Raw genomic sequence first — 18,157 nt, 5'->3', positions numbered from 1 at the left:
AGCCTCACACAGAAAAGTCACTCACCCGGCCGCCGGCTCCGGTCTGCGCATGCGCCGGCACATGAAAGAGCCGGGGCCGCCGGGCGCGGGTGAGTACGCGCTCCTCCCTGCAGGCGCTCGGGTCGGGTCCCGCGGCGAGAATTCTCGCCACCGGATCCGACCCGCCCGTCTGCAGGCGGCCTTACTGAGCTTTTCCTGCTTCTTTTCAATTATGTTTCAGCTGTGTTCCAGCTTCAGGTACTTCCTGGACTGGAATATACGTGTGACCCGGAGAGCTCTTGTCTAATGCAAACTCTGGAGTTTAGTAATCTCCGTGGTATATACACACCATCCAGGACTTTACCCCTTACTTCACTACAGTGGCACACAAGCTTGTCGCTTCATTCAAGGCTCTTCTTACCCACTCTTCTATTTGCCAGTTATGCAGTCAATTTAAAGAGCACCGCACTGTATAGATTCTGAATACTCAGTGGCAAACAAGATGAGACTATCTAGGGCCGAGCCCTATAGCAGCCACATGGTCTGCCTCTATGATGTGTATGCACTTGCTATACAGATTTTTCGTATTGCATTTAATTGGGAAACCTGCTGCAGCATTAAAGCAGTTCTACGAAGCTTTCCTAAAACTGTTTCTTTAAATGGTCCCTTCAGTTTGAGCAAATATGTGTTTATGTGATAGCCAGTGTGATAACGAGCAAAAGTGCACTATTTTATATACCAAAAATTAAGTTTTTGTGCTTAAAAATTCCTCTAAAGTGCTGGCCACTAAGGTTTCCCCTTTGCTCAAATTTGCTGTCCACTGCCTGTTGTCGTGTAAAAAACCATTACTAGTAACAGAGACAACATACAGGACGTACATTGTCTCAAGCTTCTAGTACAGTGTTCATACAGATTGGACTAAATTTGATCGAAATGGACAAGTTCAACTAAAATTATCGTTCATTGCTTGAAATTTAACAGTGAATTATTGCTTTAGCTGACCAATGAATGACTGTCGAAAGTGAGAGAAAACGTATGCCAGCAGCACAATCTAAATTGTTGTTCCCAGCGAGTCAGATACAAAAAATGCACAGTCACAGGCAGGAGCCCAAATCAAGGATCCACCAAATGTGCTTCACTATATATGTATGTTTAGTTAATATGACTAATATGCTTGATAAAGACTACAAAGTCGAAACATTGCATATTCGTATGGAGGAATAAAGTATTTTTTTTAAACTTTTTTGCACCATTTTTGCTGTCACTACTTTTGCTGTAATGAATGACTGTCATCGTCTGGAAAAAGTTTGCCATGCTCAGAGTTTTGTTCGATAGTTGGTGATGATCTTCCTTTAGAAGAATGTTCTCAGAAAGATCCTTAGTCTGTCATTGAACACGTATTGTCTTTTAAATAACTTGAAAGGCCAGAATGGACTAAAATCCGTATGGCTGCAGCTGTAAATACAGACAAATGTTTATTCAATGGTTGTTCAAACATTAGCCTACTTGTATCTGATGTGCAAGCTTAAGTGATTTCCTGCTTCACAACTTTTAAAATCGCATCTACACTGCTCAGTACTGCTATATACATCTTCCGTGATGCTGTTATTTATAAGGATGTGCTACAGAGAAATGAATTGACACAGAGTTTTGGACCTATTAGGATGAAAAAAAAAGTAATGTTATAGATATTAACCCCTTCTTGCAATATGACGTACCGGTTCGTCATGGAAGGCGGGTACTTCGCGCAAAATGACGTACCGGTACGTCATCGGGATAGCGCGAGATCATGACTGTCGGAGATGTGCCCCCCGCTGTTAACCTCTTCCCTGCCGCGATCTAAGTAGATCGCGGCAGGGAAAGAGTTCACAGAGGGAGCGCGCTCCCTCTGTGTCTCCGGCGGGCTCTCGCGAGAGCCCGGCCTGTCGCCATGGCAACAGGACGCCAGACACTGGCGTCCTGCGTTGCCAATGCCTATGATCGCTGTATAAGTGATAAGGCATGGCAGAGCAGTAGCTCTGCCATGCCTTATGACAGCGATCATAAGTGCTGTACTGTAAGTCCCTCAGAGGACAAATTATGTTTAAAAAAAGAAAAATGTAAAAAAAGTAAAAAAAAACCTTTTGTGCTTTTTTTAAATTAGCATAAAAAAAGGTTAAAAAAAAAACAAAAAACACATATTTGGTATTGACTCGTCCGTAAGGACGTGTACAAAAAGTTGAACACACTTTTTATTTTGTACGGTAAAAAGCTTTAAAAAAAACGCTAGAAAACAGAGGCAAAATGCTAATTTTTAGCATTTTGTCTCCCAAAAAACGCAATAAAGGTGATCAAAAAAGCCGTACATTCCCCAAAATGGTACCAATAAAAACTACAGCTCGTCTCGCAAAAAATAAGCCCTCACAGAGCTCTGTACATAAAAAAGTTACAGGACTTTGAATGCAGCTATAGAGAAAATTTTTTTTTCCAAAAAAAGGGTTTTTATTGCAAAAAAAAAGTGTAAAAAACAAAAAAAAATTATAAGAATTTTGGTATCGTTGTAACCGTGCCGACCCACAGAAAAAAATGTAGTGTGTCATTTATGCTGCATGATTAACGCTGTAACAAAAATCTATGGCAGAATTGATGTGTTTTCTCTCCCTGTTATCATAAAAAAAAATAAAAGTTTTACAATATAGTCTAGGTACCCAAAAATGACGCCGATAAAAACTACAGTTCGCCACGCAAAAAACAAGCCTTTATACGGCCGTGTCAACGGAAAAATAAAAAAGTTATGGCTTTTGAAAAATGGAGATGGAAAAATACCAAAAATCGCTTGGTCCTCAACGCTAAAATAGGCCGTGTCATTAAGGGGTTAATGGACCGTAAATTTTAAAAGGTTTGCAACAAAATTGACTTTTATGCCAAGATTGGTTGCTATGGACAGCAAAAACAGTTTTACATGTCACTTGTCAGACTACACATGAAATATTCGGCCTCATTTATCAAAACTGTCTAAAAGAAAAACTCTTTGTTGGCCATAGCAACCAATTAATGATCGGCTTTCTTCTCTGAAACTGCTCTGGTAAAATGAACGCTGTGCTGTGATTGGTTGTTATGGGCTACACAGACAGAGATTTTCTTTAAGACAGTTTCACAAAGTTCTAATAAATAAGGCCCATTGTGTAAATTCTGGGCAGCATTGCACAAGAAAGACATATTGGAAACTGAGCAGTTTCAAAGGCGGATGACGTAAGCCAATGTAGTCGTCGGACTACAATACCCAGAAACACAATCAAAATTGGGAATGTTAGTTTGCAAAAAAGAGAGGTTAGAGAAGATTAATAGAACTGTGTAACTATATCAGGATTGAGTCCAGATATCTGTGTAATGTTTTCTTTATACCGAGGGCTGTAAGAAGGGGGCGTCCTCTACTTCTAGAGACAAGGAAGTTTTCATCATCAGCAGAGCTGGAGATTCTTTACTGTTCAGCCTGAATCGCACAGGCAGATTTTGTGGCAGTTTTTGATGCAGTTTTTTTTTTTAGTCAAATGCAAGTGGCTGGAAAGAGAAGGAAAAACATAAAGGAAAGACTGATATACTTTTCTATTTTGTATTCACTTCATGTACTTGTCTGAAAAAACTGCAGCAAAAACTTTGTGTACTTCCAGCATGAGCTGTGACACTATGGAACTTGGGCACAACTTTACAATTGTGCAGGTAGCCTTAGATGCCTTATTTAAGTTTTCATCTTTTGTTGGATCAGCATTTTGGAAGTATAGGTTGAACTTAGCATTTCTTTTTTCCAACCTTCTCTTGTAAAGTAGATGATGTTTTTGCATCCTGTTGAAACAATTTATTTTTTGGTCTAATTTACCATCAAAACCGGCTGCACCAGGATACAAAATGATGCAGACCCTTTTCTCTGTCCTGTTAAAGAACAAGAACCAAATGGATCCTAATTTTTTGTAAATAAAAGGTCAATGGCAACTGGTTAGGCATCCTGTTGTAAAGGTGCCCTTTTTCTAATCTTGGGATGAAAACAATAGCTCTCAACAGCATGCAGAATCGTGGTGTGAACCTGGCTTTATATGTTCAGTGATGGGCATTTCATTGTGGTGCTCTGTCAGTACAGCTGTACTTCACAAAAATAGACTTTCTCCTAACTGCAGCTAATACCTGTGTCTTTAAATCTTGATGTTCCCCAGAGAGTCATTTAATGAGCAAGGCAGCAGTGACGATAACACGGACATGAAAGCTATAGAGGAAAAACTTGTGCATTGTGACCAGGAGAGATGGTTCTTAAAAGAAGTCACTGGGATTCAGCTTACTGCATACTTAAAGAAAAGAGAAAAGAAAAGTAAGTAGTGATTAAATGTGAGATAACTGTTTCATGGTCTATCAGCTATTTTTTTTTAAAGAACCTGTGTGGCAGAATAAGGAGTATTATAATCTTAGACATTTATGGTATATCCACAGGACATATGCCAGTCAGCTGCTGCAAAAAGCAAATAAAGTCTTGGGGTGGATTAAAAGAGGTATAGAGGCGAGGGCCGAGAACATTATTCTTCCACACTTGTCAGTGGAATACTTTGTACAGTTCTGGAAACTGATGCTCAGGAAAGATATTGCAATGCTTGAGGGGGTTCAAAGAAGGACAATTAAATTCATAAACGGAATGGAAGTATTAAAATACTCAGAGAGCTTTCAAAATTGGCATTATTCACCCTAGAAAAAAGATGGTTAAGGGGTGATAACTATGTATTAATACATTGGGGGACACTACAAGTATCTCTCCGATGAGCTCTTTATACCCGGGACTGCGACGGTAACAAGAGGGCATCCGCTAAGAAGGTTTTATTACCAACATAGAAGGGGATTCTTTACTGTTAAGTCCCTTTTACACACAACAATCATCACTCAAAAGCCATCTTTTGAGAAATAATCATTGTGTGTAAATGTGTGCCCATCGTGCACTTTTCGTCCATCGCTGACTTGAGGTCCACATGAAATCCTTGTCCCTCAGGACGATAAGATAAGACGGACCACATGCTGTGTTCGTCAAGGGCAGCGCAGATAACATTCTTTAACAGCAGTTAACAGCAGCTATCCCACTGGAGAACAATAGTGATGTATTTAGGGAACAGACCACTCACTTCTCTAATTACATGCAAATGAAGTACTTAAAGTAATTAGACCATTAGTACCTATGCAAAATGATCGCTCAAAACTGTCAGTTTCTGAGGAATCATCTTGGTGTGCAAATGCACCTTAAGAGCAGTGAGACTGTGAAACTCTCTGCCTGAGGAAGTGGTGATGGCAAAATTGATGGAGGCGTTTAAGAGGTGGCTAGACGTCTTTTTAAAGTGGTACAGCATTATAGGATCTAGACATTAAAAAACCAGAAGGGTTGTTTATCCAGGAATCTTTCCACTGCCGGACTTGGAGTCAGGAAGGAATTTTTCTCTGAAGAGTGTTGATCCAGGGATTAGGCTGACTGCCATTATGGAGTCAGCAAGGAATTTTTTTGCTCCAAGATGGGGTAAATTGGCTTCTACCTCATTGTATTGTTTTACCTCAGGTCCTGTATCACTGTAGATCGTCCTACTGCCCTTACTACTGGATATCCTATTGGGACCATGTGGTTTGCACTGGGCGGTTAACTGGAAGCAGCTTATACAACTTCCAAAAACTAACAAAACTTGCAAACTCCACTTTTCAAGTATCATTTATGGACCATATGTTTTCATATGACCAGATATATTGCATTCTGAGATCCATTTACATACAGATTCACACTGTTGTCAGAAGTTGAAGGACTTCTAATCAATAAGATATATACCGCTCCGTACCAACATGCAAAAGCTACTGATCTACATGGAAAGATATCTTCTCCGTAGCATGCAAAAGTTCGAACAGAAATGCAACTCTCCTAGCCATTCCCAGAAGCCCATCACATTTCTCCCTGTGAAGCCCCCAAGTTCCAGTGAAACCCCAATATCTGACATGTATTCCCAAGCCTTGATCCCCATGATGACCTAGACGCACAATTGGATCAATGCTTGGATTACAAACGTTTAACAATTGAAGTTGCCAGACAGATTGCTCCTGATATTCAAACAACGCTAGAAGCCACTGTCCAAGAGACCCTTTTGCATCTTCAAACGGGGAAAACGGATTCTACCAAAATAGTGGCATTTCGAAAGCAGATTTGAAGGTTTCTCAGGCCACAATGCTGAAACATCTACTGCTGCCTTTTTAGGAAAACGCATGTTTTACCATAAAGGTGGATGATATTGAGAACCGATCCAAACGTAATAATCTTCGACTAATAGGCCTACATGAAACTGTCAAACCAAATGATCTTCAGGACTTTTGTGAAATAGACCTGTCTGAAGCATTAGGTCTCCACCACAGATGCTGTATTGAAGGAGCTCATAAAGTAGGTCCTGATCTGCATTTGATCTACTCCCATCCAACTGCAAAGGAGCTTGTGAAAATGTGCCCTCAGCAAATAATTTTGAGCTTCCTGGATTATAACAATAAGGCCGGCTTCACACGAGCGTGACGGGCTCCGCTGCGGAATATTCCGCAGTGAAGCCCGTCACGGCGCCCCCCAGAGACCCCATACTTACCAGCGGAAGATAGCATGAAGACGCTTCCCCGCCCACCGCCGTCGCGTCATGTGACACGCCCACCGCGTCACATGACGCGGCCGGCCGTGTCACGTGACGCGCCAGCCGCGTCATATGACGCGGTGGCGGTAGGCGGGGAAGTGTTTTCACGCTATCTTCCGCTGTGTTACAGCGGGAGATAGCGTGAACGGACGGCTTCCATTGACTGCAATGGAAGCCGTCAGCGCGTACACCTGCGGCAAATAGAGCATGCTGCGGGTGTGGACGGGAGATTTCACGGTGCGTAATTCCGCGGTGGAATTCCGCATCGTGAGCATTGTGCTATTAGGTTCAATAGAACCTAATAGCAGTGGGCAACGCAGCGGATTTTTGCCGCGAATTTACGCGGCGTAAATCCGTTCGTGGGAAGGAGGCCTAAAGTAGATATCGGACCAGCCTTCCGGCCCTCCTCTAGACCTCTGGATATGGTTTTAGATTTCTGCTCTTTGAAGATTACTCTGCAGAGATCTCTTTGAAAAGACAGGCTTTCAGTCACTTATACACGTCATTAGTACGTCACAAAATCCGCTTCCAGCTAGCCAATCCAGCCACCCTACCTTTCCAGACGGTTCAGTAGTGGAATATTCTACTCTTGCAGATACAACAGCAGCCCTGGAGAGACTACAGATCCTCAGTAACAATTCTATCTCCCCTCACAACACCACATTTGAAAAGTCACCTTCTAGATGCAAATCCCCCAACAATGCTTCACTAGAACCAATCCTTGGAAGGGCAGCGCTCAGCTCAAAATCTCAGTAGAGATCACGACTTTGAAAAGACTTTCTATGCTATCATGCTAGGTGGCACTTCTAGACTGGGGAGACCACTGTATTCTTCTATTTTACATTGCAGACTCACTAGTATTACCGCACTAACTCGTAGATCTCTATTTCATGTTCTGGGGTCTCTGGGAGAGAAAGGCTCTCGCTATGCCAAAAAAAAATAGAAACCCCAACTTTGTGTCTCTTGCTCTCTTATAGCAAGTCACTAATCCTGCTTGCTCTCTTTTCTTTTCATATGTTTAATGGTCTTATTACACTTGCAAATGTCTGGGGTGTTTTTTGGCCACATGCTTTAGGAGGTGCACATATCCTCTCTTAACTTTGTACTAATACCTGTCAATGTGCTGCTTGGTGGACGTCTGTCCATCGATGCCAACAAGCTGATATGGGGGGTTGAATACATTTTCTCCCGACATAACGCTGCGTTATTTTATTCCATTCAACATAGTGACAGGTTCAACCTAAAACTTTTACTACAAATGTGAGGATTTTCTCGTAGAATGTCAAAGGCCGGTGACCGCTGAATAAACAGACAAGTGTACTTCACCACATCCAACCCAGACATTCCCACCCAGACATCGCCTTATTGCAGGAGACGCATTTACATTAGGCAGATTTATACAGCATGCAAACACTCTAAGTTGGCTTGGTGCATGGCTCCTCAGCGATACAAGGAAAGGCAGGAGTTTTATTTATGATCCACAAAACTTTTGCATGTAATATACTGCACACAGAACTTGATGATGAAGGTAGATGGATCCACGACCTCTTAGAACATAATGCAGAGAGTTGGTCTTTGTACAATGTACATTCCCCGAAGGGTGATAATTGGGATTTTTTCAGTAAGCTGACCTCAAAATGACTACAGGATGGGACGCCATTAAAAATTGTAGGGGAAGGAGGCACGACTTTAACACAGTATTTTCACCACTTGAAGATCGGGAAAAACTACATACCCTGTCTTCTACTAGACACCTTGTATCCCATTTGAGGGACAGGATTCTCCCATTATTATCTGCAGTTACAGCGTTATGTGACAGGGAATTTTCTCATTTCTCACATGCTCACCAGACATAGTCTTGCATTGACTATATCATACGATTGTAGAGTTAGAAGGGTCCTCCAGGGTTATGGGGTCCAACCCTCTGCTCAATGCCGAGGTCTGTCTGGGGTGAAAGGAGCTGGTAATTCTGCTACTGTTGTAACTACTGAGAAGGACTTGGCAAATACTGTACTTACCAGCATTGCAGTACGTATTTGGGATAGAGGGGTTTATAGAACTCTGCTCCAGCACTGTGGTGGTTTAAAGACACTAAGACGTCTGTCATCGTTATTCTGAACATTGGGGCTCACAGAGGAAATCTCCAGCTGCCCCACTGCGAGCCAACGATGCTCTCTCCTGTGCAACAGCATAGGAGCGAGTACATGCGGAGATGAGTGTTAGACAGTCATCCCGTCTAAAAGGAGCTTTAGTCTATAGTAGAAATACAGCATTTTCAAAAACATCGATGCCAAATGATATGTTACAGAGGTGCCAACAGTGAATGTACAAGACGGGGACAGATAACAGTCAGATTGGATTTACTTCCAGAGGAAACCCTTAAGATGGAGATCCAACTCAGAATGTTATATCGTCAGAGCCCTACTTATTGATTATCAATGCATTTATATTGTTAGATGTTTAAAACCTCATACAAACACGGCAGACATGCTGTAAATAGGTGGTTTTTCATCACTTTTGTTTTGGTTATTTTTTGCAGCTAAAGAGGCGATCACTTACAGCCATATACTTGTGGGTCGCTGCATCTTTATTTCCTTTGTGGTGATGTTTAAAACATTGGAAGAACAGGTATGGAGGTGAAACTAGAAATAGTTTCTTTGAATTATGTAGATGGTGAATTGATTTTAATGCAGATGTGTAACTAATGATCAAGATATGATATAAATGAAATAGATTCACTTCCACAACTAGCTGACTTGATAACTATATGTCCACTGTGGCAAGTGGGGTTCCTCGCCTGCCGATCGACCTCTCAGACCAGAATGGACGCCACACGTGCATACAGATGCTCCAGAAACAGGATTTTAGTTTAAATCTGGCGCCTGCCAGAATTTATTACTCAGCACAGCATATACAGCATACAAATGTCCAGGGTTCACAAACCCATAGGGTCACTGTCACTAACTTCACTGGGCATCGAGAGGGCGTCGTCCTCTTTCAGACTAGTGAGGGGCCCAAAACTGGTCCGCACCGGACCTCAGACACCAAGTCCTAATGCCGCTCCTTCACCGCCTCTCTGGCTAGCAGCCAGCTTTCCTTCCCCTTGAGTATGGCAGGATCTGCTCCTTTTATATGAGTTCTTGCCACACTCTTAGGTCTTAACCCTTTCTTTTCGTACCAGAAAGCCTGCAGCGCTCTACCGTCCCTACTGTGTATTTGACGTCTAAATCACGTTTAAGCTTTGTGCATTTGTTGTAGATTTTTATAGCAGTTTCTGCAACAAAGTACATCCCAATAAATGTGAATTGTGTTTTCAAAACCCCATTTACGTATAGCGTATTTTTGTGTAGATTTTCTGATCCTTTGTTTGCCGGGTTCACTGCAAATTCGCTGAAGGTTTTTATAGCAGATTTCTGATGGTCATTGCCAGAATTGGAAATATCTGTGAACCTGAATGTTTAAGGGCTTGTTCACATTACTTTTCATGATGTACATGCTAAACAAATCCATAGGAATCCATTCATCCTACAGAGGTCAAATGATTGTCCTTTTTTGACCTCTATTGGTTGGGCTGGTATAGGTCAATAATAGGCTGCAAAAATAGGTACAACAGTATGCAATAAAAAAAATAAATAAATATATATACAGAAAAATAATCTGATGGGAGTCTGTAGTGGACATATCTCACTGTATACCTATACAGCAGGAATTGTCACAACCTTCCGTTAGAGGTTGAATTGACATGTGAATAGGGCCTTACCCCTTGGATGCTGCTGTCAATAGTGACTGCAACATGCAAGTGGTTAGACAGAGGACTACCTCTTTTTATTGTTGCCCCTACAACGGCAATTGTGGAATGTAGATGTATTAGTATGGCAGACAGGGGCCTAACAAAGGTGGGTCTGTCATGACTATATGCCTATTCACGGTCTAACAGTTTGCCTAGAACTATAGGGAAATAATATGGTATATTGCCTCATAGTGTAGATACCCCATGAGATTAGAAATGGGCTCACCTTCTGTATTCCCTTTAAACATTGAAACATAAGATCTAGAATGTGTTTTATTTTCCTGCATTTATTTACTGTAATTTAACAGCCAAACAATAAGTTGTGTATAACCCAAAATGGTGCCATTGAGAACTATAAATTGTCCCGCATTCACCCACCAAATACAACTACATCAGTGGGAAAATGTATAAGAGGTTGCGGCTCCTGTAATGTAGCAGTACGACAGAGAATTTATTTACATCAAATCTGTTTTTATTATGCAAAAGTGGTAAAATAAAATGTAAGTCTGCTATTGCCGAAATAGTGACGAACTGCAAAACGAATTCAGCATTGCATTCATACAGCATGCTGAGCGGTAATAGAACCCAATGACATAATCGCTGTTTTGTTTTTTCCAAACTCAGAGGCTGCGTTTACACAACATTTTTGCATGCAGAATTTGCAATCCTTCTGCATGGAATTTGTGTCAAAATCCACATTTGAAGCCTCCCATTAGTTTTAATGGGAATCCATATCATAGTATGAACTGCGCCGATTTTACCGCTTACGTACTTGAGATCCACATGCCGATCCATGACTCAAGTTAATAGAAATCCATGGTAAACACATAGAATTCTGATGCGCATTTACCTCATGTGAACGTAGCCTAAAAGCATCTCTCTCCCTCCGCCCCGCGCGCACAGAATAGTCTGAAGGGTCGCTACCTGCAAGAATACAGTGAACCCATAAATAGTCTGCTGTATTCTTTGTTCGATGTGATTAATCAAACAGGAGGTTATATATATTCACCATTTTTGGGGGTCTTAATTCCTTGAGTGATTGCTCTGTGTAGTTGTGCTTTAGTTATTGTGTATGTAGTGCATTACTACAGTATCACCACCAGGTGGCAGCAGCTTTTTGTATTTGCTCTTCCAGAGCAGTTGCTTTTCATTAATGTACATTTTTTACTTCAGTGCAAAGATGGTCAAATTTAAAGTCTCACTAGTTATATCACTTTAAAGGCTTTAAGGAACTTGAAGTATTGCATGTGTCCTCCATATAATTACCTAAACTTTGCATAACTAAAGGGATTGTTTGTCATACAGTCTTTTATTTAGGAATCCTTAATGTTTGCCTTTAAACTATTCATAAAACGTTTCAAATGTCATAGTAGCATGACTAAAGCTTTGATCAGTGGGAGTCTGGGTGCAGAGTTCCTTAACAATAGATGAAATGAAGGCGCTGAAGCTCTCAGCTGAGTTCTTGGCCCCTTTGGCTCAGAAATGCATCCGTACAATGCTCTGGTTACTGGCCAAGGGGAGCCGATGGGGCCCAGCACTCCGCTACAGACAGCGCAGAAGAGTAATCAAACCTGAGCAGAGGAAAAGAGGATGGGAAGTCAAATTTCTCTATTTATTTTGTTACTTTGCTATTCCAAAGGGCCCCTGAAAAAGGAGAAGTGAATTCTTCTCCCCGATGTACAGATGTAGCGACAGTCAAATGAATATTCAGCACACTACATCTGTTGAACATGTCAAATGTTCGTTCAGCGCCCCACGCTATTTGCATAGCCATTGCTTTGTAATCACTGCCAAGCTATGCAAATACCTTTGCACACTACTAGAACTTCATAGCAGTCAAGCCTAATGATGCAACATCAGTACATATCCACCATATCTCTACTTGTCAACCCATGTTCTATCCTAATATGAAGCATTATAGGTGATCTCAATTTGGGGTTAAATGTTGTAAGATAAACACACTATATTTGTTCACATCATTTCTGCTTTCCTGAAACGTATCTCTAGTCAAAAGAAAAGGGAAGAAATGAGAAATTGGAGCTAAGAGCTCGGTTGTAAGGATATGATGAAAAAGCCTTTTTGCTTTTTATGGTTTTGGAAGGTGCAGCCCACCCTATGTAATGTTATACCCCAAGGGTAAACATATGAAATGGCAGACAAACAAAAGAAAAGGTGAATTTGGTGCAACCTCAGACATAAATGATTGAATTTGGGTAATTGCCAAAAGGATCTCAATTTATTAATTTTTCTGTCTGGGAAGCAGATTTGGCCATAGTTACTGGATACAATTAATAATATGAAAGCAAAACGAGAGAATAGCACAGGCACTTCTCTTGCAACTGGAGCACTAATCTGTAACTAAATCTGTCGAACCTTTTAGGGCTCATTTACACTGCAGAGATGATTGCTCAAAAGATGGCTTTTGATTGATAATTTTGCATAAACTACTACTTGGTACTAATGCCTATTATTACCAAGTAGCAGCATGTGAGCCGCCACTGGGAGCTGTGGTCAGGGAACACACCACCCGCTGTTCCTTCATTACATTCCTTTGATCTCTGGTGGGGCTGACAGCTGAGAACAGCTAATACTATGTCAAGAGTTTTATAACCATAGTAAACTGTTGAAATTGTTTACAGACTGAAAAATGCCAGGTCATTCATATCAATATCTACACGGACTGCGAAGACAATTCAGAATTAATGAAGCTGATATCTCGGTAAGGTCAAATTTTATGCATTTGTTTGTATAAGTTCTCGATTTTTCACCTTCAGTATTACATCACAAGTGAAGCAAAATAGTGCAATGCAATTAGGACACTTTACGATTTCTCACATTGTTCCTGATCATTTCTCAGTAATGTACAGACTTCTCTTCATTGCTATATTATCTGCTACACTGAATGGATACTTTAGAACTATTTAGGTCTCTTTCACACGGGCTACGAAATCTCACTACAAAATCATTGCTACAAAACGCCTGTATGTGAAGCTCATGGTTTCCAATGGGTTCTTTCAGGCTACAAAATGTAATTTTTCCCAGCAAGAGAAACCACGTAATCTTGTAGGTATGATACCTTTTAATGGCTAACAAAAATACATGATGTAATAGCAAGCTTCCGAACCAATGCAGGGTTCTTCTTCAGGCTTAAATGGATTGGATCTGAAGAGGCATCGATATTTATACAGACTTATAACGAACATTCTTATCACAAGGTGCAGATATGGATGCGATTGGTTTGCTCTTAAAAGGAATTCTGCAACAGCAAACAAACTTTTTTGTCTAATTATGTGGAGTAACCAGGCAGCAACTGATGATTATGAAAATATCAAAATTACTTTTTATTCCTCCATCCAAAGACAGGTAACCGGTTCAGTATTGAGGACTGGACTATGCATGTCATAGTTTATATATTGTTCTACTGCACAGGTATATTATCCTGTGATTAGGTATTAGGTACTTAATTTTCCTGATACTCTGTTTGAGGGTCCTGGCCATGTTAATAAGTTCTTTCTTAATTGCCTTGTGGAATCACTGGTTACGATCAATAATTGGAATTGAAGGAATATGCCATTTCCCTCTATGTATGGAGAATCTAATTGTATAATTTTATGATATTTTGCTTGTTGTCCTGTATACATCTATCCAGTATTTAGAACACAGATTGAGTCACGCCCATGTGGGTAGTTGATTTGAAAAGTATACGCCCCGGTTGCCCTGATGAGTTCTATGACACTGTTGACGTGATGGCGTCATCTGATAAGGGACGTCGTAAATGTAGTGGGGATTGGACGTCCGCAACGTGATGACGAATGTGACGTCGGTAACGACGGCAACGTGATGACGTTTTTGACATTGCAATGCGTCTGATGTAATGACGCGTCCGTAATGCGTCTGATGTAATGACGCGGCTGTGAGCGTCTGCGTTGTACCTCCAGCTGGCGCTTATAGCGTGATGGTGCGTTGCTGTGTGGTGACGTACATGTACGCACCGGAGTTACAGGGTCAATCTCCAGTTATTCAGGAGATGTCTGATAATAATTAAGCATTGTGATTTTGATTTAACCCTTTATTGGAGCTTTTATTTATCCGCTGGGGGCAATTGGAGCATCAGGTCCGTTGAGGTAGGTTTTGGTATGTGGTTGGTTAAAGGGGTTGTCTCGCGGCAAACCTCAAAATGTTACCTTACCCTATTCCCCCTGTCACCCCCCTGGCATAAAATAGCAAATTAAAGCGGTTTTTAAACCGCTTGCTACTCACCGGTCCGACGAAATAAGGACTTTAAAAAATCATCTCCCAAAGATGGCCTCCGGTCCTTTCCCAGGGATGCACTGCGGTTTTCTCCCATGGTGCACCGCGGGTCTTCTCCCATGGTGCGCCATGGGCTCTGTGCGTTCCATTGCCGATTCCAGCCTCCTGATTGGCTGGAATCGGCACACGTGACGGGGCGGAGCTACGATGACGACGCGGTGACCAGCTCTCCAGCACGAGCGGCCCCATTCACCAGGCAGAAGACCGCACAGCGCAAGCGCGTCTAAAAAAGCAAGAAGACATCAGAATTAGACGGAGCCATGGAGACGGGGACACTAGCAACGGAGCAGGTAAGTGAATAACTTCTGTATGGCTCATATTTAATGCACGATGTACATTTCAAAGTGCATTAATATGGCCATACAGAAGTGTATACCCCCACTTGCTGCCGCGAGACAACCCCTTTAATTGTTTTACACATGTGTAGATGGTTTGTAATTAGTCATTTGGGTATTTATATGTGTTATATGTATCCTGGTTAACTGGGCTTGAGAAAGGCTTCGGAGGAAGCCGAAACGTCGCCGGTTACCTGTCTTTGGATGGAGGAATAAAAAGTAATTTTGATATTTTCATAACCATCAGTTGCTGCCTGGTTACTCCACATAATTGAATTGCTTCCTGGTTTTTTGATCCAAGACCAAACCGGGCTGTTGCAATACTCCTCGCTGTAAGGTACAGTATTTATCACTCTGCTATCAGTGCCTAGACAAAAAAAAGTTTGTTTGCTATTGCAGAATTCCTTTTAAGTGGGAACCAATCACATCCATATCTGTGCCTTGTCATAAGTATGTATGTTATAAGTGTGTATAAATATCCATGCCTCTTCACATCTATTCCATTTAAGCCTGAAGAAGAACCCTGCGTTGGTTCGGAAGCTCGCTGTAACATCATGTCTTTTTGTTAGTCATTAAAAGGTATCATATCTACAAGATTACTTGGTTTCTCTTGCTGGGAGCAATCACATTTTGCTCTACTAGCTAACAAACCTTTGTTTTCAGGCTACAAAACATAGCGATGATGTTGTAGCCTGTGTGCATCGCACTATATAAAGGAAAGTGCCAGCTCTGCACCAGCAGCGTTAGGATGCTGCATGAATTTGGCAGTTTGGCAGAAGCAGTAGAGGAGGCATCTTCTATTTTCCTGCACATTTTCACAGGGAAATGGAATATATGAAATTAATTAGGCTAATTAGCTGCTTCAATGTATGGACCAAGGCTGTTGATTTTTCTGCGTACGATTTGCACGCGCCAAAAGTACAGTTAAAAACGTAGTTGTGCAATATTCGATGAGCAAAACAGGGGCCAAATGCGCATATGCTCATGTGAATCTGGCCTTACTGTTTGGTTGCTCACAGACTGAGCAGTATGATGAGCATAGCCGGGCTGTCAGTACGTACAGGATGACTGAGGATTCAGAGGGAGTGGGTGACAGAGGCCAGAAATTCACTTGACTTGAACAGAAGCCATGTACATTTGAAATTTATAGTGGTGCGAGTGTTTGGAGGAGTCTGGAGAGGAGATCTGATACTGCGTTGCAGCCAGGTGCAGACCCATAGGCTGGGGACACGCTGATATATACCACGCTCGTGTGTCACCAGCCTAAGTAGGACTCCTTTATTTTCATCAATGTCCAATCTGTGTGTGAAAGTGTTAAGGTGAAGCGAACTCCAATGCAGCCTATATCTATGACCAGTCAGTGAGCACTTAAAGGGAGACAAAGCTTTTGGTTGCAGACCGGCTGCATCTCGGCCATCAGCAAAAATTTCATGGGGGTGTAGTTTTTTTTCTTGCTTTCTTCAATTCATTTAGCAAAATAAGAAAAATCAAGATTAAAATCAAATATTGTCTATAACCTACCATAAGTTTTTTAAATAATCGAGATTTTAATTTTAGACGCAATCACCCAGCTCTAATTCACACAGACACTGATCCATTGAAAACTTGCTCGTTTGATGTTATGTTGCACTCGTGTATCGCTTCCTTACAGGGAAGCTCCATTCGTGAAAGAGCCAGGGAGTCTGATAAAGTAGCCATTCGGTGTGTGCTGATGAAACGGCTATACAGCACTTGCCGATAGATTTGGAGATATCCCAAAAGGATGATATGTGATTAAAAAATGCCTTTGTATCTGTAAGAGAGGAGCTGTGATGTACGCCTGTTATAAGAGCCATAGAGCAAGGGGTTGAATAAAGGTGCTCTTCTAGACATTGTCTAAATGGGGAACCATTGTAGGTCCAGTAAGGCCTCCCTCACACATGAACACGGCAAAGCGCCGCAATCTAAATGGCTCATTCATCTACATGGGAAGAGGTAAAGAATCAGATCTAGGTAGTTTTTCCAGTGCGATCATTATTCAATATTGCATGTAAAAACACACATCTCCTCTAGTGTGAAAGAGATACCCACTAGAAATGTCTTTCCCCAAGTTCTTTAAATTTTGAGGAATGTTTTCTTTGTTTTACTGTATTTATTTATGAGTGATCTCGCTGTGTCTGCTGCCGCTTTCCAGAGGTTCTTGATGGTACGCGAAGGGTGTGTGGTTACCACTCTGTTATAGTGAACTCACTCATAGGCTTCTGCAATTACCATTTTCTTTGATCATTCATCTTTTTCTTAAGCTTCTTCTGTTGATAAACATCAGACTAATTCATTATGGATCACACCTAGACTGAAGCCTTCCCGGGTAAACCGATATTATTCTGTGTATGTGTGGTGCCTTGCCCTGCATTATAATGTGTTGCAGAAGTGTTCATAAGAGGATGCACGTGTAACTGCTTTTAATTGTACCAAGTAACTTGTTTATTCTTTCTCTTATCAATCTATTTGAGGACTCACAAATCCCTGAACCTGCTGGGCTTCTTCCGCAGTCTCTCTACTTTTGCAGAGTGGTGTGAATATCGCCAGAGTACCTTCTTTCAGTTTATGGTAGGACACATTTTTGCTGTAAATGTTTTGTCTTGATTTATATGTACAGATTCTCCGCCTGACATCCAGTGCTGGTTATGGGATGTGAGATTTCATAAATGTGGTCACCAGAAGTGGATGTGTTACTCTATGCTTTTTACTTCCAAACAGTTCCAGACTTCTAATAATGGCCACAAATTTCCCATAAAACAACAGATCAACTGCGATACATCCTACATAATATACCTCGTCGTCTGCATTTGCTGCAGGCTACAATATGTTGATTGGACATTGTGCAGCCTGACAACCAGAATCAGATGACACTTAACAGATATTGGTAAAATCTATACCTATAGCATATCGGCTGGTTCAATGCACTTTACTCATGTACACAGTGTTGTTTCCACCTTAAGTGTGCAGGATACTGAATGCATTGACCGACCTCCCAGGGGTGGTGACCTGCGTAGGAACTATTATACTGTAAAAACTATTGGATTTTTATTGTAAAAACTTGTGTC

At 41.4% G+C, this 18,157-nt stretch overlaps 1 protein-coding gene across 1 annotated transcript in view; it reads left to right on the top strand.

Annotated features, from left to right (window-relative positions):
• The window catches only part of CENPP (centromere protein P), a 277,456-nt gene that overhangs the window by 8,964 nt on the left and 250,335 nt on the right, over nucleotides 1-18,157 (top strand). The window contains exons 3-6 of the mRNA XM_066596426.1: nucleotides 4,167-4,318; nucleotides 9,175-9,263; nucleotides 13,065-13,144; nucleotides 17,564-17,660. Coding sequence (XP_066452523.1) covers nucleotides 4,167-4,318; nucleotides 9,175-9,263; nucleotides 13,065-13,144; nucleotides 17,564-17,660 — 418 coding nt within the window. The remainder of the gene's footprint in view (nucleotides 1-4,166; nucleotides 4,319-9,174; nucleotides 9,264-13,064; nucleotides 13,145-17,563; nucleotides 17,661-18,157) is intronic.

This window comes from Eleutherodactylus coqui, chromosome 3 (assembly GCF_035609145.1).
Source record: "Eleutherodactylus coqui strain aEleCoq1 chromosome 3, aEleCoq1.hap1, whole genome shotgun sequence".
In the NCBI taxonomy this organism is placed as follows: Eukaryota; Metazoa; Chordata; class Amphibia; order Anura; family Eleutherodactylidae; genus Eleutherodactylus; species Eleutherodactylus coqui.
The sequence above is the reverse complement of the archived record's forward strand: the minus strand, read 5'-3'. Positions and strand labels throughout refer to the sequence as shown.